General features: G+C 38.2%; 1 protein-coding gene across 2 annotated transcripts in view; it reads left to right on the top strand.

The window, feature by feature from the left end:
* The window catches only part of LOC134823339 (epithelial splicing regulatory protein 2-like), an 18,839-nt gene extending 11,151 nt beyond the window's left edge, over nucleotides 1-7,688 (top strand). For both annotated transcript variants that reach the window (XM_063834767.1, XM_063834768.1), the window contains exons 5-6: nucleotides 4,290-4,412; nucleotides 4,551-7,688. In XM_063834767.1, coding sequence (XP_063690837.1) covers nucleotides 4,290-4,412; nucleotides 4,551-5,674 — 1,247 coding nt within the window. In that variant the 3' untranslated portion in view covers nucleotides 5,675-7,688. The remainder of the gene's footprint in view (nucleotides 1-4,289; nucleotides 4,413-4,550) is intronic.
* The last annotated feature ends 19,991 nt before the right edge of the window (nucleotides 7,689-27,679 follow it).

Raw genomic sequence — 27,679 nt, 5'->3', positions numbered from 1 at the left:
TCTGTGTGTGTAACTTTTACATTAAGAACTCTCTGCCGACGTGCTGATGTACCTCTTGTTAAATGAGCCTGTGAGCGGGGTTATGCAAAGTATTAAGCACACTAGAGACATTACAGAGGAGAGGCAAAATGTTCAGGTGCAAGCACCCACAGGACCATTAAAGATATCTCACCCAAGGAATAAATCTTAGCATTTTGAGGAGAAGTAATATTACAATGAACATTAGCGAGCTGTTGTACACACTACACAGTGCACAGTGCATGCAGCAGTGCTGCACCTTATCATAATATTATGTGGCCCCTGTAGATTACATTTTCTGAGATTACATTTTCTGAGAAATTATCTTGCGCCTCCAGTCTCTGTTAGGAACATGATATTGTATGTCATTTTTAATGTAATGAAAAAGAAGACTGGCACTTTTACAAACTCTTTCTTTCACATTTTTTGGAGATACTTAATTGTCTAAAATCTCTGAGAAGCGGGTTTCTATGTTGGAGAAGCTAATATCAGGATGTTCAATACAATGTTCAATGACATTAGCATTACCTAGCTATCCATACTGTACATCTATACGGTTTCCTGTAGCTCCACATTCTTTAATGTGAAACAAACAAAACGACTTATTGTTTATTATAAATAGATAGTTTGTAACATATTATGTTCGCTATTATAACTACACGATCAGATCCACAAAGAAAACGCTAAATATTCCAGATGTGCACAGTCTTCTGCAAGCTCATCTGCCGTACATAGCAACGAGTACATAGCAACGAGCCATGTGATCACATAGCAACGAGCCATGGCTCACATAGCAACGAGCCATGGCTCACATGACCTATATGATCACGTGATCCCATAATGTTTTCCACAGAACTCCACATCTCTGTTACTCTGTATCAGGCGATGAAATCGAACCTGAAGGAAACTCCTCTTTACACTATTTAAAAGCTTTATACTGAGCTAAAAGTTAGACCTCAACGAATTACTGGTTTTCTGTAATTTTGTAACCAGGCCGCGTAACAGACACGCTGTTCACCCGGTTTAAAGTACGATAGTAAGTTAGGACTCACAAGATAGCACGCTCTACTTACTGCACTAATATGTCTCTATACATGTGTCTACATTGCATATTATTACTATTATGAAGGTATATAAGCGTCACGAGTAATTTTATCATTTCAACCACTGTTATGCTTAAAGAACCATGAAACTGTGCCGAATAGTGGCTACTTGTACGTAGTGAACCCCTCAGTGCTACTCGGCCCAGCTCAGCCCCGCTCAGCCCCGCTCCACCCTACTGCTCCGGATACAGCCCCAGACGGAAAATGGCTTTTGTACAGCTTTACTGTAATTTCGTCTCTTCCCTGAACTCTTGTCACGTGGCTGAACCCGCTCTCCTGATTGGCTTGTTACGAGGAATCCAGCCTTCTGATTGGTTAATGATAGCTGGCAGACGTTGCAGGAACTACATAAGTTAATTTCCTCAAACTGTTGGGGTATTTTCTGGAGGTTTCCATTGGCTAGTGTCGGTCACATGATCGGCTTCCCGCTGTCTGATTGGTGGTTGGTTTGTGTACCGAGACGGGATTAGTTGATTTGTTGTGTCACGTGGACACTAATTACAAGTTAATAACTCAATGTACACTGTGCATGATTGTACACACTGCTATAATTTATAGAGCGGGAGAGAGAGAGAAGAGAGAGAGAGAAGAGAGAGAGAGAGAGAGAGAGAGAGAGAGAGAGAGAGAGAGAGAGAGAGAGAGAGAGAGAGAGAGAGAGAGAGAGAGAGAGAGAGAGAGAGAGAGAGAGAGAGAGAGAGAGAGAGAGAGAGAGAGAGAGAGAGAGAGAGAGAGAGAGAGAGAGAGAGAGAGAGAGAGAGAGAGAGAGAGAGAGAGAGAGAGAGAGAGAGAGAGAGAGAGAGAGAGAGAGAGAGAGAGAGAGAGAGAGAGAGAGAGAGAGAGAGAGAGAGAGAGAGAGAGGGGGAGGGAGAGAGAGAGAGAGATATATAGAGAGAGAGATATAGAGAGAGATAGCGAGAGAGAGAGAGAGAGAGAGAGAGAGAGAGAGAGAGAGAGAGAGAGAGAGAGAGAGAGAGAGAGAGAGAGAGAGAGAGAGAGAGAGAGAGAGAGAGAGAGAGAGAGAGAGAGAGAGAGAGAGAGAGATAGAGAGAGAGAGGGAGAGAGAGAGAGAGAGAGAGAGAGAGAGAGAGAGAGAGAGAGAGAGAGAGAGAGAGAGAGAGAGAGAGAGAGAGAGAGAGAGAGAGAGAGAGAGAGAGAGAGAGAGAGAGAGAGAGAGAGAGAGAGAGAGAGAGAGAGAGAGAGAGAGAGAGAGAGAGAGAGAAGAGAGAGAGAGAGAGAGAGAAGAGAGAGAGAGGGAAAGGAGGAGAGGGCAATATATTTACCTGCTCCATGATACTTCAAGTGGTTACTATATAACACACACGCAACACCACTAGTACTATATTACACACTTTAACATTGTCATATATAACAATCTGTAATATGTTGAGCACACGCGAATATATTGCTTGGTATGCAATATACTACAAATTGTTGAGCTCTACAGAGGCGTACAAATGAGATATACTACATTCTTACAGTTGCTTGGAACTTTGGAGAATGCTTGTCATGTTGAAGATAGTGAAGATGCTGAAGAGAGTTCAGCGTCTGAAATTAAGTAAAGTATTCGGGGCATCTTTGAAGTTTTTAGAACATGAAATTTTATGATGCATTGCTTTAAGTGTCAAATATTAGCCCTCTAAGAATTATGTATGCCGTCTGCATATTATTCAAAAATAATAGCATGCTTTGCCTCATTAAATCTCATGATTGCTTTTTGCTACATTATTTTATTTTACTGCAATACGCCGGATTCAGAAACTATCGGCCCGATAGTCGATACTGCCATATTAGGAGAGAAACTAACTTTCGGACGAAAATTATTCCTTGTGCAGTTAAGGTAACATCAGAGACATATTGCAAATCTAGTTTTCTAATTTCCTAATAAATACCGCCGGTTTATGTGACTAATATTACCTCTACCAATAATTAGTAATAATCATCGAATCGGATATGATAAAATTTGAACTATCGTTTTTCTACTCGTTAAAGTTTCAATGAAATTAACATTTATATTCCTGATCACAAACTGATCCCGCTCAATTATGTCCCCGGACCCCTGAAATGACAAGTTTTCTTCTATATCGATGACATGTTCCACCGCAGTTGACTTTTGTATGGTACTAAGAAATCAACTACATTCTACATTCTCCTAATATGAATCTAACCAGCACACCCCGTGCTTTAGACCCAACCCTGACATAGAATGTAACTCTGCCCTTTTAAACAGGGTGACATTTCGTCGCCTAGTTGAAGGGCGACTCAACTTTTGAGGCAGAATCTGTGTGTCCATTTCTCTTTGTTTGATCCCCATTTCTACAATGTGGTTAAAGAGTCAGGCAAGTTTTTAGGGAAATTACCATCTGGAGAATCTAAAAGGTTTAATTATCCGAGGCTGGGATCGTACATTCTGACAAGGAATCCTCCACATTGACCCACTATCTGCCAAAACTGCGTGCAGAATACTATGGACAAATGACCCATATATAATTAAGGATTGTCATAGTAGCCTGGGGATGTAATGTTCCTTAGTCATTGACGTCAATTGGGTATTTAACTTTGACATGTCAAGCCATTAGCTGGCTACCAGTTACTTGAAACTCAGTTAATAAATTAGCTGTGGATAATTCAGTAAACTCTGGGATTTCAACCACTATCTCTGTAAATCCGTCCAAGTCTCTTTACGTTAAAGGCAAAGCAAGCCGCCGTTTTCGCTCATTAAACCTTAAAATTCAATTATGACTGTTTGAATGGCGGGAAAGGGACAAATTTTGTCCATAATGGTACTTGAGCGCCGCGCGCGGCCTTGTTTTCTTTTACAGACAACGTTGAGGAAACGCTTTTCTGTGCCATAATGTTTGGACATTGGCCAGAGAGGGCGCGCGTTCAATGTTTCTGTTTACTTTTTATTAGCTTTTTAGGCGTAACTTCCCAGGATTGGAATGTGAACCGCGCCGCACATGTTGATAAATTTCCATTTTCCAGGCGACGTAATTCGATACTGAATGAAAGAATAGTACTTTTGATAAGATAACAAACGAATCCTTTGCAATGATGTAAACTGGAACTGAAGTGTTGCCTGATTTTAATCAGAAGTTCATGTCTTTAATCAAAATTTCATATTTTTCTGGATATTTTACATGGTCACACTCACAATGCTAATTGTTGCAGGTTTACCGCAGCCCTTCTCTTCCAACCCTACCTCCCCTATTCTGCCTGCCCTGTGGATGCCGGAACGTGTTGATGAAACGTGGCTTAAAGCTCAACTTGCGGCCAAAAAACAACATGATTCCGGTTGGTTGATTTGACATTCAATTGAGGACTTCTAACGTTCCAAGAGATTTCCGTAATACAATACCACATTTGAGGTCCCAATTATACTGTCCCTTGTAAACAAATTTAAATTGTGTTTTAAAGTTAATTACCTCTCAGCGACTCCACTGCCGAGTACGATAATGGACTGTGTTCAGCTCCGCGGGTTACCTTATTCTGCGTCCAGGACCCAAGTACTGGAGTTCTTTGCAGGTTTAACTCTCGGTGAAGGTGGAATCCACTTTATTTACGACGGCTCCGGTCGCCCAACCGGAAATGGTTACGTTCACTTTGGGAGTGTGGAGGATGCCATCAAAGCCACGGAGAAACACAAGCACCACATGGGTAATAGGTATATCGAGGTGTTTAGATGTCCCCGTATTGAGATGATAAACGCAGTCGGTCCGTTCCGGTTTAACTTGCCACAAAACCCCTGGTCCCCATCCACAGCCATGCCCATGAACGGAAGTTCAGGTGCCGGGGCTCACCCTGAGCTGCTTTCACCGAACACTATGTTCCCCTCGAGTCCTAGCTCCTTCTCTCCTGTTGTTCTCCCCCCTGGCCCTAGTCTCTCGTGGGAACAACAAAACGATTTAACCAACAGTGCATACGCTCTCGACCAAGCTGCTCAAAACTTGCTGAAGACCCAGCAGTCGTGGCCTCGAATGTCGACCTTCAGCCCGGACAACTCCAGTAGCTCTGCAAACTATTGCAGTCCAAGCAAGGTAAAAGTTGATCCGATAAGCAGTGCACTACTGTCTCCCCACGTCGCATCGACTCAGAGCAGCCCAATCAACGATCTGCATCTCGACTTCATCAGGTCCCTGTCCCAGGTCAGTGTACAAGACAACAACCCGACCTCGCTGACCTCCGAGCAAATAGCGGACAACCTCTTCTCGGCGCTGCCCAACTTCTTCAACTCGGACTCGTTCCTAACTGGTAACTCAGCTGACGAGCAGCGGTCAACATCCTGGTCGGACGGTCTGACCAGTGCTACACAGAGCAGGAGTGTCGTTAAAATGCGGGGTATACCTTACAACACGGACAAGTTTGAGATATTAAACTTCTTCAGCGGCTTCAATCTCACTGAGAACGATATCTTTATCTGCTACAACGACGACATGAAACCGACTGGCGAAGCGTATGTCAACTTCACATCGCTTGAAGATGCACAGCGCGCCGTCGTGGAGAAGGACCGCAAGCACATTGGACCGCGCTACGTTGAACTGTTCCTGGACAGGTAAATAGCATTCCTATCTCGGATGTGGCCATCTTATAACTGAAGAAATAATCAGGGGTTGAATTTAAGTGGACTGGGTATTTATTGCGTCCCGAAAGTGCGAAAGTGCTTAGCACCACGGTTAAAATGACGATAGTAACCAACAGTTGCAGTGGTTGCTAGGCACTGAGCGCAGTGTTCTGATAAAGAGGGCTACACTATATCGTTGTACAGTATATTAACTATCTTGCCATGATATTTTACTGTGGTGTATCATCAGTACTATGTACATTGATCATTCTAGCTTAACGAACATGTATGTGTAGTGAATGGTAGCATTTAGCCTTTAGGGTGCGGTCTATATTTGATATAATAATGTTTTGGTTTATTGTACAAAGTTATTACATGTATCTTGACGGGGTAGCTTATACTATTATATATATATATATATATTATATATTATATAATTATAAATACTATATATGATAATCTATGTTGTGTGTATGTCGTGTCAAATATATAAATATGCATAATAATATAATATATGTTACAAAATTATGTATTGGACGTATTGATTAATTAGTATAAAAAACTTCTTGGTGTCGGGTTATTATATTTATCGTTGATTTTATAATTTTCAAAATTTGTTTTTAATTCACACGAAAATCTTAATCACGCTCAGGGTTTAATTTTTACTTTGAATTGTAGTGCGCTAACAATGGTTTGATTCCAAGGAAATGATGACATGAGCATTTATAACAAGGGGTATTCGCACATAAGTACATTAATTTCACAATCTTCGTTAAATTTTGACGAGTTCAGGTCGGTTTAATGATGGTTCATTTTGTGCATGAGACTGAGGGGTTATATTTACTTAACTTTATATTTACTTAACTCAAAAGTTGAGTAAATAATTTTTGAGTGTGTTTCGTGTGGGCATGCTATAATTTTCGTTGAAAAACTTCAATCGCTCCACATAAAATGTTGTCATTTCCGAGTAGCTTAGTTTCTAGAAGATATTTAACGAGGATTGATAAAACTCAAATTAGTATTGCGCAGAACTGTTTGGTTCACTTCTCAGTTTAGAAAGTGCACACGGTTGCTGTTTAATACGATTCGTAGACGTACTAGTGGTTATTTGTGTTTTGTTTGAAAGGTTCATTTGGTTTAAGTTTTACCGGAAGTAGCAGCTAACAAAGTCAAATTCCGAACATACCGCGAGATCCCAACATTTTATCCTAAAGTAAGGATTCCTAAGGTCGTCTTGATTGCACGTGCAATGTTAAGACCTGGATACATCCCTTTTTTTGGCCGGTATTTGACTGTGTTAGCGTATTTCTGTATGGCACTGTTGTTGTCGTAAATGAAACAGCACCCATAACTATATGTGATTCAAGTGATTGTTTTCACGGTAAAATTCAACATATAATAAAGATATGATACTATGTGGGACTTTGATATCCGTATAATTTTCTCAATATATGATAGGGCGCTGCCAAAGTTCGATGTTAATTCGCGCGCCGTTGCAGGGTTAGTTTGTTTAAAGAAAGATATATTTATTGTAAAGTTCCCCGCGTGCTACCACTTGGTAGCATGTCGTGATTTGATTTTTCTACCATTATGTTAGCAGTAATAGTCATAGTCACAGTTCATATAGTTCCGTCCCCAGTGATCCCAACATTATGAGGTGATGTTAAGAATTTGAAGAACGCACAAGTGTTGAATGTTGATATTGCTTGAAAGTGCGATGGTGGATAAGATTAAAGTTGTTGTCTCTAACAATTAGGAGGGTTGCTGGTCAGTGGGGACAAAACAAGTAGTCTAATATAAGATTAGCTATGTACTTTGTAATCCATGATTTTGCCTTTAAAAAGAACCATACCTTGATTGATATCCTGGAGCTCTAGTCCCAAAGCATCTGTATAACATTCTGTTCATCTTCAATCTGTCACGTAATCGGTTATTTTGTTTGTTCAAACCGCACACATTTCACGCCGATATTGTTTCTCGATATCCTAGGGGTCGTTCACATATCACGTAATCAGCTGAGGGGGGGGGGGGGGGTTTTCACAATAGCTATGTGTAAAACTGATTACGGAGGGGGTGGGGGGGGGGGGGGTAAAAATGTTCCAAAAAATGATTACGTAATATGTGAACGACCCCTTATGTTTTGTTACCGCTCACCCTCACCCCCATTCACCCCCGCCGGATATTGTTGTACACACAAAAGTGGTGAGATAAGAGGTAAAGACACAAAACTGAGGGACTTTATCTTCTCTCTTTTTTGTGGATTTACTTTTAGGTTGTAGTTCTCTGTTATGTACAGCTGCATAACTGTAACATGGTGGTTACCGGGCTGGTTTAACTGAGAAGCGGCCGTCAAAGGGTTAAAAGAACCAGACGTACGGTCCTTACCTAGAAGGCTATCCGTACATATTTTCTTCGATTCTACTAGATCTTCATTTACAGTTCTAGTAAATTGTTGTTTACCGTATGATTTCGGCCGTACTTCTATGGAATGTAGACCGCCCTCAGTTCAACCGGATTAGTCGCCGCCTTGTTACACTGGTCACTTAGTTCTTAAAACAAAAACGATAAAAAGAATATTTTTGATTTATTACGAACGATATTCAAATCACAGGGCAGCAAGCCTAGTTCATCTGATTTGTCAGTCACGTTTTGCTAGTTATGCAGCTTGTGCGCTTTCATTGGTTAAATTTAGTCATTAGACCGTTTGTTTTGGTTACCGAGCAAATTCTCTGTCACACATACGATTCGATACCTTTTTTCTATGTTAAATGTATATTTGAGTTTGAAGGTAATTGACATATTTTATCGCATTAAATTTCAACCAATCACGAAAAGGTACATACTATTCATACTTTTATAGTTTAAGCAACTATGATGTACTGTCGGGTATAATTTATGGTTGAAACGTCACACAAAATTCTGAAATTCAACAATCTATCATCTTGTTTGATAACCTTAACGTTCATTTATAAAAGGCAAATATATAACTAGCGATATCGGATATGTCTTAATAAAGAGGTTTCCAATTCTACGGCTTAAAACGTGGATCAAATTTTTCTAACCACAGCCAACAATCCTGTCAATTGCAGATCAGGCCAAAATTTTGGTCAAATTTGGGGGCTGCTGATCTTTCTTCAAATTCCTTTGGCCGCAATTTTTTTTCTATTGGAGGCTGGGCTACAATATTAACAAAGCTGAATCGATAACAATAAATGGCCAACATTTTTTGTAAATTTGCTCTTCTGAATTATCGTGGCCCCAAAATTTCGCTAAAAATCTTGATCTTTAAGCCCTGTCCACGTGGGTTAAATAAATTGTAGCCATATATAGTGTGTGGTGTGTTCAATGTAGATTAGTGAAGTGGAAAGAATCTTAGAACCCGACGTTGTAGTTGTGTATATAAATAACCGTCTTATTTGATAACATTATAATTTTGTGTTTTATTTCGTTCAAATACCAATATTATATGGGGTCGTTCACTTATTACGTAATCAGCCGAGGGGGGAGGAGGGGTTTCCAAATGATTACGCTAGTGTAATTTTGACACAAGCTATGTGACCCCGAGTCCCCATGATTTTTAGTCACCATTAGTCCCCATTTAGATTTCACAAAATTTGGCTTCTCCAGACCAGATCGTAAACTTCTCAAGACTAATATTTATAAATGGTCACTGGACATTCCTGACTTCTTGGGAGCTACTTGAGGGCTCTTAGAGTACCTCAGGTAAATTAAGGGAGGGGGCGGGGGCGACTACCAATGACAACATTGAGGAGACATATTGCATATATACGCTTATTTTATCAGATTGATCTAGTAACACGAGTTGTAGCGCAAGGAAAATAAACGCATTATCAATTTTTCTTATTACTTTTGTATTGATTTGTCTGAAATGATATGCTCAGTAATTTGAAATTGGCGTTGGTTTCTTTTGTTTTTGACGATCATTTATGGAAATATTCACAAAAGAGTGCTTGCCAGTGCTTAAAATAAAGATCACCAAAGTCTGTTCACAGAACGGCTGTTATAAATACTCATTCACCCATCATCTAACATCTTTAAGTGTATTAGGAGGGTAAGTCGAAGGAGGGTACGTTCAGCGAGTCGGCTACTTCTACCTTCACGAGAGCTAAACTTTAATTTACCTCAATCTGAACTGACTTGTACAGTGGTAGAACACATTACAACCGGGCTTATCATTTTACTTTTAAGTCAGATTTATCCTACTCTTATCTTGGACAAAACATCTCGATCGTATCGTTATTAAACTAACTTGAAAACCATAAATAAATGTCAAAAATTCTTGTATTGGGACTTATGGGGACAAATGGTGAATTACGTCAACGAGTTGACCTCTAGTCCCCATGATTTTTAGTCCCCAAAAGTCTCCATTGGTAGTCATTGCCCCCCCCCCCCCCCCCCCCCCCTAACCATAATTCCCCGAAGCTATCCATAACCCTTACTTACCACAACCCTAACCCGAGCCCTAAACAATCGAATTCATGTTTTATTAGCCTCATGTAATATGTAAGTACAACATAATGATAAAGCAAATAAAGGGACAAAAACCCCATGACAACAGTGTCAGTACCCTAAACAGTCACAAGTGGGGACACTACCAAATAAAAGTCTGGTGCACACCAATTACAAGCACCATATTATTACTGGGCGCACCCATCTATCAAGTATCAACGTACAGATGCCTCGGATCAGGATAACATGACCTGATGTACGACAGCTTACGCCTATTATTACGTCTATTATTACGCCTTATTATATAAGTAAATGCTAATTTGTAGGTCTTTCCGGGCAGTAAAGCTTTATTATCACATTGGTTGTGGTAGATACGGGTAATACTAATAGTAATATTGGCGGGTAATATTCAATATTGTGGCGGGTAAAAATAATGGTCATGGGTAAAAATAATGGCGGGTAAAAATAATGGCGGATTTTCTTCTTTGAAGTAGCTATCCAAATGTATTCTGTCTAACTCAAACGTTTATTCATGGATAGTCAACGATAATCAGTATTTATTGACATGAAGTTACTGCTAGTTTAGCGAGGTGAAATTGAGGATAACATTAACCCCTTATCGCGCTATAGTGCTATACTAAGCTGCGGTTACCTGGCACGCCAGTCCCAGAGCGCGGCCTTCGCTTTTTTCGAGCTTCTCGCATACGTGAGAGAAGCGAGCAATAGATTATAACTCTATAAGTATAAACAAGCTAGGTAACCGTAATATAAAGCTGCGGTCACACGATAATCGTATTTAACATGAACAAGTGGTACTGGTGACTTCAATGTTGATTTTTAAAATTTACAGCTTACCTGGGGACCTCAGGCTATCATGTTCATTAACATAAATAAAGATTCGGCGGAATGACAGGCTGAGCGCCGCCCAGTAATTTACAGCAAGATTTCGTTTTTGCTGTGATTAAAGAACAATCAGCTTATAAATTATGGTTCTTCAGTTTAATGAGGTCAACCATGTTTCAACAGTTAAGTGTTCAACACACCATCTGAGTACGACTGAATTACTTGTTGACTTAATAAAACATTGTCCTCAGTCCTGTGGTAGTTCGGTTACGTGCGGCCTAAATGAGGTTAACACACTGAGTTATTGTCATTAGTGAACATGTTTTCTAAAAGTTTATCCCCTCATTTGAGAACAACTGTTCCATTATTATTGACCGATTTAACATTTCATTACCCGTCAATACTTCAATACATCGTCTCAATCTAAAACATTACACTTTGAATCAAAACACAACATACAACATACATGGCCATCGGAGATTTAAAGGTTGCTACTGCTCAAGCAAGATCAGTGAGACAAATCTCTAAGACCATCTTATAGCTATTTTGTCTCCTTTATACTTACCAGTCACCAACCCCTACTATAAATTCAGAAAATCACATGAGCCGAGCCTTTATATTCACTACAACCGCTCAAACACCGCAAACACCCCGCACTTTTAATTAGACATATTTTATCTATAGAATATTTGACCAAAACCCATAATCATGGGTAGAGTGGACCGCTGCCAGTGTCTCTCTTTCCCAAACAAAAGGAAATGATATTAATTTGATTGACCGTTCTCAAATGCAAAATGATACCGAGAATGAAATCGGTCGCTCGCTTTTTCCATTCATTCACGGCTTTCGAATTGTAATAAGTTTCGATTGATTACATCAATCAGATGCTGTAAAAATCTCTTTGGGTTGCGTTCAGGTCGATACCTAGTATTTCGGGGTAAGGGTGGTAGTTACTACTGCTGAAGTTTATTGAATCTTTATTGCCGAGTACAGCTGCCTTTGGGTAGTTTTTCTTAGTCTATTACAATTGTAAATGAATGGGAAAAGCGAGCGACCGATTTCATTCTCGGTATCATTTTGCATTTGAGAACGGTCAATCAAATTAATATCATTTCCTTTTGTTTGGGAAAGAGAGACACTGGCAGCGGTCCACTCTACCCATGATTATGGGTTTTGGTCAAATATCATCTATTTTTGATTATAATGTCAGGGTACTTTATAAAGTCGAAATATAAACTGATATCTTCATTAATAAGGAGGAAGTTTCAACGATTTCGAAATTTTTCCTTTAAAAACATTTCCTTGTGTTTAGGTAAGCATATCGGTCGATCACTGACTGAATATGCCACTTAATACTCATTCAAGTTGGTATTAAATTCATATATAATGACATTAAACTGTCGTGGCAAAGCAGAATTTGTTGGAAATCACGAATGAGCAAATTCTCACCTTTCGCGCGTGCAAACTTTGAGCGGACGTTGCGTGCGCATCCAATATTGAATCGCCGTAAATTTTTGCATGTAATTGTTTTATATATAGCTTGATAAGCATGCAAAGTTTCAAAATATTTCAAGAAGAATTGTAATCACAACGGCACTCTAAAGTTGACAGAAAATGACGAAAACAGCAATTTTCAGTGATTTTAGCGATTTTCTATCAATTTGGGCGTGTCCCCACGTGTGCAACTTTTAGATTTTTAACTTTAAAACTAGCCTAATGCACAATTTATACCTATAGGAAGCAGAACTGAGCTCCACAATCCAAGGCATGGCCCAAAACCAGAGAATACTAAATCGCAAAATTGACGTTTTTATAAAATAATTCTTCAAAAAAGCACAAACTTCAATGACGAATATCTTTATGAAGGAGCAAGCTAGAAAAACTTTCCGGTAGATTTTCAGAATGCTTGAACAATTATCTAAGGTAAAATTGCCTCAGATTTTGAATACAATTACTTTTTAATGGTGTAAAATCATTTTTAAAAGTTATTACTTTGTCAAAAATCAAGTTTTAAAAACGGTTAACTTGATGACGTCATCAAAGGGTGTTCATGACGTCAAATAATTTGTTTATACAATGTAAACTAAAGTGTAAACAATTATTTTCAAGACCTGTGGTCGGAAATGGCTGTATCTTTTATACTTTTGAATCTATGGACAATTAAATACAGGCTACAATTGACTGGCAAATCGTCTATCCCTGAATATGTATATAGATATCACGACAATCTGTCATAAAACAGGGGTTCTAGAAAACCCACTTCCCGATGTTCCTGAAACCTGAAACTTTTTTTGCAGTCGATTTGGTCAACGTCTAGACGCCCTGAAAAATTTCAGATCTCTAACTCAATTTTAACATGGTTTTTAAGGCACCTGAATATGGCGATTTTGGGTTTTTTACCGAATTTCGTATAACAGTGCTGGCGAGTATTTTATGCAAATTTCTTAAAAATCTCAACATAACTATTTTTTATTCCTGTCATCTTTGACATCAAATTAGAATGTTTTGAAATAAAAATAAATCTGCTGAACGACTTCCGATGAGTCTTAATGTCTGAAAAACTCCTGCCGGAGGCGGCAGCCTTCAGCCGCCGCCTCCGGCCGGAGTGCACGCTTCGCGTGCACGAAAGAGGCTTGTAACGTGTACAAAAGGGGGTATATTTATAATAGTAAAGGGGGTATAATAGTAAAGGGGGTATAATAGTAAATGGGGTACATATTATACCCACAATAAATGCAACGGTCGTGCTTGCCAGCACTGTGATTCTTAATGATGAATGATGATGCAATACATAATCTGAGAATAGGGTGAAGAAACCCCAGTGTTGCGACGAATGAGCTGTCGTCTTGCCAAAATTCTCCGTGAGCTACTTTCAAATAGTATGAGCAAAATGGACAACAGGCGACAGGACTCTGGACGATTTCCATGATAACTGCTATTGATTTCCATGATAACTGCTAAGCGGGGCAAGCATTCGTTTATAAGTTACACATTCATAAATTTAACACAAGTTAAAGTCCCTGTTTAACAAAATCCCACTTGTTCCTCTCTTCTATATTTTCAAGTAGTCCAGGTTCTACCCCATACCCTGTATAAATGTTCTTTGTTCCCCTCTTCTATATTTTCAAGTAGTCCAGGTTCTACCCTGTATAAATGTTCTTTGTTCCCCTCTTCTATATTTTCAAGTAGTCCAGGTTCTACCTTGTAATGTCCTTTGTTTGGCACTATCTGAGTGTCCTACCAGGACTCATCACCACGGCAACTGAGAATGTCACGTGGCATAATCGGGGCTGCCCTCTCTTTCTTCTTCTTAGAGAGTCGAGAAACCTTCTTGTTCTGTATTGTTCTGTATCGCCCCGAATTATTTTCTGAACGAAAGCTCAAAAATAACCGAGAAATCGACCTTCTTATTAACTCATTTTGATGACCGTTTCTAACCTAAAATTGCACGAAAAATCGATTTAGCTAGGTTTCAGAACCTATAAACACGTCCTTATCCCTAAAAATTGATGTTTCATAGTTTAGAATGCGAGCAACAAGCAACATATATTTTGATCCTTCGCTTCTACTGCAGCTCTTGACCTAGGGCTGAAACCGAAAGATCGAGGCAATCCTCACCTTAGCGAATATAAAACAAAAGTTTAATAAAACAAAAGTTAAATTTATTACCAAATATTCAATCAATACATATCATAAATTCTAATATTGGAAACACGATGCAGGATGGATGTCTTAAACTATAATTTTGTTGTCACTAATAATCTATTTACTTTCAAAGTTGAATTTAACTTAAGTATGAAATGCCACCACATCATAGTTAGGGTAAAATATTATTCTTAAATTTTAAAATTAAGAAGATTGCTCTATGACTTAAAATTTAAAATTTAGCAAAAGATATCTAATTTTTAAATAGTTGGTTACAGTTTATGACAGTACTGGCATGACCAATTTTATTGTGGCTGGTAAAAGGACCCAGTTGCCTGTAAGGGCTTTACCGAACCCCTGGGGACCACAATGTGATAGGATGAGGCCAGATGTTTCTATGTAGAGCAATTTATTTATTTCGGAGCTATGGTTACGTGGTATAGCTGGTGGTCATGTTTAAAGGTCAGTTTATCCTTGTGTGCTGATTATCCATCCAAATGCTTAGTGATGTGAGTAAATCATGCCCTTCTACGATATATAACGTTTGACTTTAAATTTGTTTTCACCACAGAAAATGTGGCACTAAGGTCAAGAATTATCAATAGAAATTTTGTTTTATTTTTTCCCCAGCACTACTACACAACAAAAACATGTCGGCCCACCGAGGAAACACGGTCGCAGAACAAAGAGCCCGATTGTGCTCCTCTATTCTGCGATCGTGTGTATCTACTATAAACTAGCTAAATGTAGTTAGTAACATTTTCTGGAATCACTAAAGTCGTTTGATTAGTTCATGTGTCAAAGTAATGTCCATGATAATCATATTTTTGGATCCCCGGTGGGCAAACACTCGTCCCAAAGGCTAAGGTAAACCTGTCAATGTTTCACCATACGAAGTAAGGAGATTTGAACATATACTCAGCCTACAACTCCACTCAGCCTACAACTCCACCCACTCAAGCGAACTTGAGCGAAGAGCAGAGTACGACAAAACACAGCAGGTAAGCAACTCATTTTGGTGACTGTTCCTCACTTGTACAACGTTGCATGAGAAATCGATTTAAGTTGGTTTTACAGCCCAATAACGCTTCCCTATTCCTAAAATTTTTGTGTTACTCAAACAAAGAACATGATGATTCTGCAACGAAAGAACAAGGAGATCATCTCGTTAACAACTCGAACAGGTTCTATCACAATTTTCAGAGCAGAGCACGATAGCAAAGTCAAAAGAAACAAAATAAAGGTAGGTAACCAACACCATGATTATATAACAATCATAATAACAACTGAATTAAATTTATTCGGACGACGGGCAGCCCTGATGTGCTCCGTGATCCCGACCAATTGTAATAGAGGTGTTCTGTCACGTGACGCTGATCCGTCCAATCACAAACAGGACGAGTGAGCAGAGGGACATTATATCGTATGTTTACCTTACTTATCTGTATTTGACCATTTGTTCACATTGTTATCTCTACCACAGCTTGGCAATTTCAAAGTGCTCCTATATTCTGCACCTCGGTAAACACGCCATGATTACGTCATGCAGAACTAGAAATTGTGTGATCCGTGATCGTTATAATGTAACTGTGCCCACTGCCCATGTACAAACTACAATGCAAACTGTTGGGGGGGGGGGGCCGGGGGGGGGGGGGCGGGGGGTTGTTTACGATAGTCAAACAATCTTGATAGTGTGTTGGTCTCTCCCCCAACTGACTGTGGTGCTTATCGTCCAGTCAGGAACAGAACATTAACATAATTTTTTAGTTATTTAAGTAGACCTGGTCATTTAAAAAAATCACTGTCCACCTCCCTTAAAAAAACAGGGTTCAAATTGACAAGTTGGGCACACACGAATGCGATGTCGCTCAGATAAGGCAACATCTTCGCCACAACTTTGTTTCCCAAAATCTTGTACCGCTTCAGATAGCCAATGGCAATGGAGCGTTCCACGTGGATGCGGGCGGTGCTGACTTTTCTGCTGGCTGCTACTTCTTCCGGTGTGAACTGCGAGTCTTGCCCCACATCCCCGCTGGGATTTTAAGTGTAACTCCTAAAATTTAATTCGCTTTTTATTCCGCTTATTCTTAACTAACCGGAGAAGGAGGAGGGGGAGGAGGGGGAGGAGGGAGGGGAGGAGGAGGAGGAGGAGGAGGAGGAGGAGGAGGAGGAAGAGGAGGAGGAGGAGGAGGAGGAGGAGGGGGAGGAGGAGGAGAAGGAGGAGGAGGAGATGGGGGGAGGGTTTTTCAATTTATTTCGAAATTATGACTACCAGTACCTCAATTTGGTTTCATATCATCAATAATTAACTGACTAATTGGTTTATGGGCAAAAATTTCATCCAATCAGTCAATTGTGGGTTCACAAATTTTCAAATCTGAAAATGGGACAGACTTTTGAAAATACAACTTTTCGTTTTGTTAAGATTTCTGCTGTGAGCTTCCTCCGACCCAAATCAAAATTCCAGCACCCCAATCGTGTCATTTGCTATCTATAGTTGACTGACTAATTGGTTGCGGGTCAGAAATTCGGTCAAAACTGTAAAATTTCGGCCCTAGAAATTTCAGCTTCAAAAACCGAAAAAGGGACAGAGTATGGGAGAGTATGATTTTTCAATTTTTTTCGAAATTATGACTACCAGTACCTCAATTTGGTTTCATATCATCATTAATTAACTGACAAATTGGTTTGTGGGCAAAAATTTCATCCAATCAGTCAATTGTGGGTTCACAAATTTTCAAATCTGAAAATGGGACAGACTTTCGAAAATACAACTTTTCGTTTCGTTAAGATTTCTGCTGTGAGCTTCCTCCGACCCAAATCAAAATTCCAGCACCCCAATCGTGTCATTTGCTATCTATAGTTGACTGACTAATTGGTTGCGGGTCAGAAATTCGGTCAAAACTGTAAAATTTCGGCCCTGAAAATTTCAGCTTCAAAAACCGAAAATGGGACAGAGTATGGGAGAGTATGATTTTTCAATTTGTTTCGAAATTATGACTACCAGTACCTCAATTTGGTTTCATATCATCATTAATTAACTGACTAATTGGTTTGTGGGCAAAAATTTCATCCAATTAGTCAATTGTGGGTTCACAATTTTCAAATCTGAAAATGGGACAGACTTTTGAAAATACAACTTTTCGTTTTGTTAAAATTTCTGCTGTGAGCTTCCTCCGACCCAAATCAAAATTCCAGCACCCCAATCGTGTCATTTGCTATCTATAGTTGACTGACTAATTGGTTGCGGGTCAGAAATTCGGTCAAAACTGTAAAATTTCGGCCCTGGAAATTTCAGCTTCAAAAATCGAAAATGGGACAGAGTATGGGAGAGTATGATTTTTCAATTTTTTTCGAAATTATGACTACCAGTACCTCAATTTGGTTTCATATCTTCATTAATTAACTGACTAATTGGTTTGTGGGCAAAAATTTCATCCAATCAGTCAATTGTGGGTTCACAAATTTTCAAATCTGAAAATGGGACAGACTTTTGAAAATACAACTTTTCGTTTTGTTAAGATTTCTGCTGTGAGCTTCCTCCGACCCAAATCAAAATTCCAGCACCCCAATCGTGTCATTTGCTATCTATAGTTGACTGACTAATTGGTTGCGGGTCAGAAATTCGGTCAAAACTGTAAAATTTCGGCCCTGAAAATTTCAGCTTCAAAAACCGAAAATGGGACAGAGTATGGGAGAGTATGATTTTTCAATTTGTTTCGAAATTATGACTACCAGTACCTCAATTTGGTTTCATATCATCATTAATTAACTGACTAATTGGTTTGTGGGCAAAAATTTCATCCAATTAGTCAATTGTGGGTTCACAATTTTCAAATCTGAAAATGGGACAGACTTTTGAAAATACAACTTTTCGTTTTGTTAAAATTTCTGCTGTGAGCTTCCTCCGACCCAAATCAAAATTCCAGCACCCCGATCGTGTCATTTGCTATCTATAGTTGACTGACTAATTGGTTGCGGGTCAGAAATTCGGTCAAAACTGTAAAATTTCGGCCCTGGAAATTTCAGCTTCAAAAATCGAAAATGGGACAGAGTATGGGAGAGTATGATTTTTCAATTTTTTTCGAAATTATGACTACCAGTACCTCAATTTGGTTTCATATCTTCATTAATTAACTGACTAATTGGTTTGTGGGCAAAAATTTCATCCAATCAGTCAATTGTGGGTTCACAAATTTTCAAATCTGAAAATGGGACAGACTTTTGAAAATACAACTTTTCGTTTTGTTAAGATTTCTGCTGTGAGCTTCCTCCGACCCAAATCAAAATTCCAGCACCCCAATCGTGTCATTTGCTATCTATAGTTGACTGACTAATTGGTTGCGGGTCAGAAATTCGGTCAAAACTGTAAAATTTCGGCCCTGGAAATTTCAGCTTCAAAAACCGAAAATGGGACAGAGTATGGGAGAGTATGATTTTTCAATTTTTTTTTGAAAGTATGACTACCAGTACCTCAATTTGGTTTCATATCATCATTAATTAACTGACTAATTGGTTTGTGGGCAAACATTTCATCCAATCAGTCAATTGTGGGTTCACAAATTTTCAAGTCTAAAAATGGGACAGACTTTTGAAAATACAACTTTTCGTTTTGTTAAAATTTCTGCTGTGAGCTTCCTCCGACCCAAATCAAAATTCCAGCACCCCAATCGTGTCATTTGCTATCTATAGTTGACTGACTAATTGGTTGCGGGTCAGAAATTCGGTCAAAACTGTAAAATTTCGACCCTGAAAATTTCAGCTTCAAAAACCGAAAATGGGACAGAGTATGGGAGAGTATGATTTTTCAATTTGTTTCGAAATTATGACTACCAGTACCTCAATTTGGTTTCATATCATCATTAATTAACTGACTAATTGGTTTGTGGGCAAAAATTTCATCCAATTAGTCAATTGTGGGTTCACAATTTTCAAATCTGAAAATGGGACAGACTTTTGAAAATACAACTTTTCGTTTTGTTAAAATTTCTGCTGTGAGCTTCCTCCGACCCAAATCAAAATTCCAGCACCCCGATCGTGTCATTTGCTATCTATAGTTGACTGACTAATTGGTTGCGGGTCAGAAATTCGGTCAAAACTGTAAAATTTCGGCCCTGGAAATTTCAGCTTCAAAAATCGAAAATGGGACAGAGTATGGGAGAGTATGATTTTTCAATTTTTTCGAAATTATGACTACCAGTACCTCAATTTGGTTTCATATCTTCATTAATTAACTGACTAATTGGTTTGTGGGCAAAAATTTCATCCAATCAGTCAATTGTGGGTTCACAAATTTTCAAATCTGAAAATGGGACAGACTTTTGAAAATACAACTTTTCGTTTTGTTAAGATTTCTGCTGTGAGCTTCCTCCGACCCAAATCAAAATTCCAGCACCCCAATCGTGTCATTTGCTATCTATAGTTGACTGACTAATTGGTTGCGGGTCAGAAATTCGGTCAAAACTGTAAAATTTCGGCCCTGGAAATTTCAGCTTCAAAAACCGAAAATGGGACAGAGTATGGGAGAGTATGATTTTTCAATTTTTTTTTGAAAGTATGACTACCAGTACCTCAATTTGGTTTCATATCATCATTAATTAACTGACTAATTGGTTTGTGGGCAAACATTTCATCCAATCAGTCAATTGTGGGTTCACAAATTTTCAAGTCTGAAAATGGGACAGACTTTTGAAAATACAACTTTTCGTTTTGTTAAAATTTCTGCTGTGAGCTTCCTCCGACCCAAATTAAAATTCCAGCACCCCAATCGTGTCATTTGCTATCTATAGTTGACTGACTAATTGGTTGCGGGGTCAGAAATTCGGTCAAAACTGTAAAAATTTCGGCCCTGGAAATTTCAGCTTCAAAAACCGAAAATGGGACAGAGTATGGGAGAGTATGATTTTTCAATTTTTTTTTTGAAAGTATGACTACCAGTACCTCAATTTGGTTTTCATATCATCATTAATTAACTGACTAATTGGTTTGTGGGCAAAAATTTCATCCAATCATTCAATTGTGGGTTCACAAACTTTCAAATCTGAAAATGGGACAGACTTTTGAAAATACAACTTTTCGTTTTGTTAAAATTTCTGCTGTGAGCTTCCTCCGACCCAAATCAAAATTCCAGCACCCCAATCGTGTCATTTGCTATCTATAGTTGACTGACTAATTGGTTTGCGGGTCAGGAAATTCGGTCAAAACTGTAAAATTTCGGCCCTGGAAATTTCAGCTTCAAAAACCGAAAATGGGACAGAGTATGGGAGAGTATGATTTTTCAATTTTTTTCGAAATTATGACTACCAGTACCTCAATTTGGTTTCTTATCATCATTAATTAACTGAATAATTGGTTTGTGGGCAAACATTTCATCCAATCAGTCAATTGTGGGTTCACAAATTTTCAAATCTGAAAATGGGACAGACTTTTGAAATACAACTTTTCGTTTTTGTTTAAGATTTCTGCTGTGAGCTTTCCTCCGACCCAAATCAAAATTACAGCACCCCGATCGTGTCATTTGCTATCTATAGTTGACTGACTAATTGGTTGCGGGTCAGAAATTCGGTCTAAACTGTTAAAATTTCGGCCCTGGAAATTTCAGCTTCAAAAATCGAAAATGGGGACAGAGTATGGGAGAGTATGATTTTTCAATTTTTTTTTCGAAATTATGACTACCAGTACCTCAATTTGGTTTCATATCTTCATTAATTAACTGACTAATTGGTTTGTGGGTAAAAATTTCATCCAATCAGTCAATTGTGGGTTCACAAATTTTCAAATCTGAAAATGGGACAGACTTTTGAAAATACAAACTTTTCGTTTTGTTAAGATTTCTGCTGTGAGCTTCCTCCGACCCAAATCAAAATTCCAGCACCCCAATCGTGTCATTTGCTATCTATAGTTGACTGACTAATTGGTTGCGGGTCAGAAATTCGGTCTCCAAAACTGTAAAATTTCGGCCCTGAAAATTTCAGCTTCAAAAAACGAAAATGGGACAGAGTATGGGAGAGTATGATTTTTCAATTTGTTTCGAAATTATGACTACCAGTACCCTCAATTTGGTTTCATATCATCATTAATTAACTGACTAATTGGTTTGTGGGCAAAAATTTCATCCAATTAGTCAATTGTGGGTTCACAATTTTCAAATCTGAAAATGGGACAGACTTTTGAAAATACAACTTTTCGTTTTGTTAAAATTTCTGCTGTGAGCTTCCTCCGACCCAAATCAAAATTCCAGCACCCCGATCGTGTCATTTGCTATCTATAGTTGACTGACTAATTGGTTGCGGGTCAGAAATTCGGTCAACAAACTGTAAAATTTCGGCCCTGGAAAAATTTCAGCTTCAAAAATCGAAAATGGGACAGAGTATGGAGAGTATGATTTTTCAATTTTTTTCGAAATTATGACTACCAGTACCTCAATTTGGTTTCATATCTTCATTAATTAACTGACTAATTGGTTTGTGGGCAAAAATTTCATCCAATCAGTCAATTGTGGGTTCACAAATTTTCAAATCTGAAAATGGGACCAGACTTTTGAAAATACAACTTTTCGTTTTGTTTAAGATTTCTGCTGTGAGCTTCCTCGACCCCAAATCAAAATTCCAGCACCCCAATCGTGTCATTTGCTATCTATAGTTGACTGACTACTTGGTTTGCGGGTCAGAAATTCGGTCAAAACTGTAAAATTTCGGCCCCTGGAAATTTCAGCTTCAAAAACCGAAAATGGGACAGAGTATGGGAGAGTATGATTTTTCAATTTTTTTTGAAAAGTATGACTACCAGTACCTCAATTTGGTTTCATATCATCATTAATTAACTGACTAATGGTTTGTGGGCAAACATTTCATCCAATCAGTCAATTGTGGGTTCACAAATTTTCAAGTCTAAAAAAGGGACAGACTTTTGAAAATACAACTTTTCGTTTTGTTAAAATTTCTGCTGTGAGCTTCCTCCGACCCAAATCAAAATTCCAGCACCCCAATCGTGTCATTTGCTATCTATAGTTGACTGACTAATTGGTTTGCGGGTCAGAAATTCGGTCAAAACTGTAAAATTTCGACCCTGAAAATTTCAGCTTCAAAAACCGAAAATGGGACAGAGTATGGGAGAGTATGATTTATCAATTTGTTTCGAAATTATGACTACCAGTACCTCAATTTGGTTTCATATCATCATTAATTAACTGACTAATTGGTTTGTGGGCAAAAATTTCATCCAATTAGTCCAATTGTGGGTTCACAATTTTCAAATCTGAAAATGGGACAGACTTTTGAAAAATACAACTTTTCGTTTTTGTTAAAATTTCTGCTGTGAGCTTCCTCCGACCCAAATCAAAATTCCAGCACCCCGATCGTGTCATTTGCTATCTATAGTTGACTGACTAATTGGTTGCGGGTCAGAAATTCGGTCAAAACTGTAAAATTTCGGCCCCTGGAAATTTCAGGCTTCAAAATCGAAAATGGGACAGAGTATGGGAGAGTATGATTTTTCAATTTTTTTCGAAATTATGACTACCAGTACCTCAATTTGGTTTCATATCTTCATTAATAACTGACTAATTGTTTGTGGGGCAAAAATTTCATCCCAATCAGTCAATTGTGGGTTCACAAATTTTCAAATCTGAAAATGGGACAGACTTTTTGAAATACAACTTTTCGTTTTGTTAAGATTTTGCTGTGAGCTTCCTCCGACCCAAATCAAAATTCCAGCAACCCCAATCGTGTCATTTGCTATCTATATTCTATAGTTGACTGACTAATTGGTTGCGGGTCAGAAATTCGGTCAAAACTGTAAAATTTCGGCCCTGGAAATTTCAGCTTCAAAAACCGAAAATGGGACAGAGTATGGGAGAGTATGATTTTTCAATTTTTTTCTGAAAGTATGACTACCAGTACCTCAATTTGGTTTCATATCATCATTAATTAACTGACTAATTGGTTTGTGGGCAAACATTTCATCCAATCAGTCAATGTGGGTTCACAAATTTTCAAGTCTGAAAATGGGACAGACTTTTGAAAATACAACTTTTCGTTTTGTTAAAATTTCTGCTGTGAGCTTCCTCCGACCCAAATTAAAAATTCCAGCACCCCAATCGTGTCATTTGCTATCTATAGTTGACTGACTAATTGGTTGCGGGTCAGAAATTCGGTCAAAACTGTAAAATTTCGGCCCTGGAAATTTCAGCTTCAAAAACCGAAAATGGGACAGAGTATGGGAGAGTATGATTTTTCAATTTTTTTTTGAAAGTATGACTACCAGTACCTCAATTTGGTTTCATATCATCATTAATTAACTGACTAATTGGTTTGTGGGCAAAACATTTCATCCAATCAGTCAATTGTGGTTCACAAATTTTCAAGTCTGAAAATGGGACAGACTTTTGAAAATACAACTTTTCGTTTTGTTAAATTTCTGCTGTGAGCTTCCTCCGACCCCAAATAAAATTCCAGCACCCCAATCGTGTCATTTGCTATCTATAGTTGACTGACTAATTGGTCTGCGGGTCAGAAATTCGGTCAAACTGTAAAATTTCGGCCCTGGAAATTTCAGCTTCAAAACCGAAAATGGGACAGAGTATGGGAGAGTATGATTTTTCAATTTTTTTTTGAAAGTATGACTACCAAGTACCTCAATTTGGTTTCATATCATCATTAATTAACTGACTAATTGGTTTGTGGGCAAAAATTTCATCCAATCAGTCAATTGTGGGTTCACAAATTTTCAAGTCTGAAAATGGGACAGACTTTTGAAAATACAACTTTTCGTTTTGTTAAAATTTCTGCTGTGAGCTTCCTCCGACCCAAATCAAAATTCCAGCACCCAATCGTGTCATTTGCTATCTATAGTTGACTGACTAATTGGTTGCAGGTCAGAAATTCGGTCAAAACTGTAAAATTTCGGCCCTGGAAATTTCAGCTTCAAAAACCGAAAATGGGGACAGAGTATTTGAGAGTATGATTTTTCAATTTTTTTTTCGAAATTATGACTACCAGTACCTCAATTTGGTTTCTTATCATCATTAATTAACTGACTAATTGGTTTGTGGGCCAAACATTTATCCAATCAGTCAATTGTGGGTTCACAAATTTTCAAATCTGAAAATGGGACAGGCTTTTGAAAATACAACTTTTCGTTTTGTTAAGATTTCTGCTGTGAGCTTCCTCCGACCCAAATCAAAATTCCAGCACCTCAATCGTGTCATTTTCTATCTATAGTTGACTGACTAATTGTTTGCGGCGTCAGAAATTCGGTCAAAACTGTAAAATTTCGGCCCTGGAAATTTCAGCTTCAAAAACCGAAAATGGGACAGAGTATGGAGAGTATGATTTTTCAATTTTTTTTTGAAAGTATGACTACCAGTACCTCAATTTGGTTTCATATCATCATTAATTAACTGACTAATTGGTTTGTGGGCAAAAATTTCATCCAATCATTCAATTGTGGGTTCACAAACTTTCAAATCTGAAAATGGGACAGACTTTTGAAAATACAACTTTTCGTTTTGTTAAAATTTCTGCTGTGAGCTTCCTCGACCCAAATCAAAATTCCAGCACCCCAATCGTGTCATTTGCTATCTATAGTTGGACTGACTATTTGGTTGCGGTCAGAAATTCGGTCAAAACTGTAAATTTCGGCCCTGGAATTTCAGCTTCAAAACCGAAAATGGGACAGAGTATGGGAGAGTATGATTTTTCAATTTTTTTCGAAATTATGACTACCAGTACCTCGGGGGGGTTTTCTTTCTAAAAAAATTTAAACTGAATAATTTTTTTGGGGAAAAACTTTTCATAATCAGTCAATTGTGGGTTCAAAAATTTTTAAATCTAAATGGGACAGACTTTTAAAAATTCCCAACCCTTTTCTTTTTTTTTAAGATTTCTGCTGTGAGCTTCCCCCGACCCAAACCCAAAATTTCCCGCACCCCAATCGTTTTCATTTTCTATCTATGTTGACTAAACAAATTGGTTGGGGGTCAGAAATTGGGTCAAAACTTAAAAATTTTCGGCCCGGGAAAATTTTTCAGCTTAAAAAACCGGGAAACTGGGACAGGTATGGGAGAGTATGTTTTTTTAAATTTTTTTTGAAAGTATGACCCCAGTACCTAAATTTTGGGTTTTTCATATCACATTAATTAACTGACAAATTTGGGTTTTGGTGGGCAAAAATTTCACCCAATCTTTCAATTTTTGGGTTCAAAACTTTCAAATTGAAAATGGGCCAGACTTTTGAAAATACAACTTTTCGTTTTGTTAAAATTTCTGCTGTGAGCTTCCTCCGACCCAAATCAAAATTCCAGCACCCCAATCGTGTCATTTGCTATCTATAGTTGACTGACCTAATTGGTTGCGGGTCAGAAATTCGGTCAAAAACTGTAAATTTCGGCCCTGGAAATTTCAGCTTCAAAAACCCCGAAAATTGGGACAGAGTATGGGAGAGTATGATTTTTCAATTTTTTTCGAAATTATGACTACCAGTACCTCAATTTGGTTTCTTATCATCATTAATTAACTGAATAATTGGTTTGTGGGCAAACATTTCATCCAATCAGTCAATTGTGGGTTCACAAATTTTCAAAATCCTGAACAATGGGACAGCTTTTGAAAATACAACTTTCGTTTTGTTAAGATTTCTGCTGTGCGCTTTCCTCCGACCCAATCAAAATTCCAGCACCCCAATCGTGTCATTTTCTATCTATAGGTGACTGACTAATTTGTGTTGCGGTGTCAGAAATTCGGTCAAAACTGTAAAATTTCGGCCCCCTGGAATTTCAGCTTCAAAACCGAAAATGGGACAGAGTATGGGAGAGTATGATTTTTCAATTTTTTTTTGAAAGTATGACTTCCAGTACCTCAATTTGGTTTCATATCATCATTAATTAACTGACTAATTGGTTTGTGGGCAAAAATTTCATCCAATCATTCAATTGTGGGTTCACAACTTTCAAATCTGAAAATGGGACAGACTTTTGAAAAACAAACTTTTCGTTTTGTTAAAATTTCTGCTGTGAGCTTCCTCCGACCCAAATCAAAATTCCAGCACCCCCAATCGTGTCATTTGCTATCTATAGTTGACTGACTAATTGGTTGCGGGTCAGAATTCGGTCAAAACTGTAAATTTCGGCCCTGGAAAATTTCAGCTTCAAAAACCGAAAATGGGACAGAGTATGGGAGAGTATGATTTTTCAATTTTTTTTGAAAGTATGACTACCAGTACCTCAATTTGGTTTCATATCATCATTAATTAACTGACTAATTGGTTTGTGGGCAAACATTTCATCCAATCAGTCAATTGTGGGTTCACAAATTTTCAAGTCTGAAAATGGGACAGACTTTTGAAAATACAACTTTTCGTTTTGTTAAAATTTCTGCTGAGAGCTTCCTCCGACCCAAATCAAAATTCCAGCACCCCCAATCGTGTCATTTGCTATCTATAGTGACTGACTAATTGGTTGCGGGTCAGAAATTCGGTCAAAACTGTAAAATTTCGGCCCTGGAAATTTCAGCTTCAAAAACCGAAAATGGGACAGAGTATGGAGAGAGTATGATTTTTCAATTTTTTTTGAAAGTATGACTACCAGTACCTCAATTTGGTTTCATATCATCATTAAATTAACTGACTAATTGGTTTGTGGGCAAAAATTTCATCCAATCAGTCAATTGTGGGTTCACAAATTTTCAAGTCTGAAAATGGGACAGGCTTTTGAAAATACAACTTTTCGTTTTGTTAAGATTTTTGCTGTGAGCTTCCTCCGACCCCAAATCAAAATTCCAGCACCCCAATCGTGTCATTTTGCTATCTATAGTTGATGACTAATTGGTTGCGGTGTCAGAAATTCGGTTCAAAACTGTAAAATTTCGGCCCTGGAAATTTCAGCTTCAAAACCGAAAATGGGACAGAGTATGGGAGAGTATGATTTTTCAATTTTTTTTGAAAGTATGACTACCAGTACCTCAATTTGGTTTCATATCATCATTAATTAACTGACTAATTGGTTTGTGGGCAAAAATTTCATCCAATCATTCAAATTGTGGGTTCA

The sequence above is a fragment of the Bolinopsis microptera genome, chromosome 11 (assembly GCF_026151205.1).
Source record: "Bolinopsis microptera isolate Bmic1 chromosome 11, MBARI_Bmic_1.0, whole genome shotgun sequence".
Classification (NCBI taxonomy): domain Eukaryota; kingdom Metazoa; phylum Ctenophora; class Tentaculata; order Lobata; family Bolinopsidae; genus Bolinopsis; species Bolinopsis microptera.
Note: the sequence above shows the minus strand (reverse complement) of the source record. Positions and strands in the feature narration are given on the sequence as shown.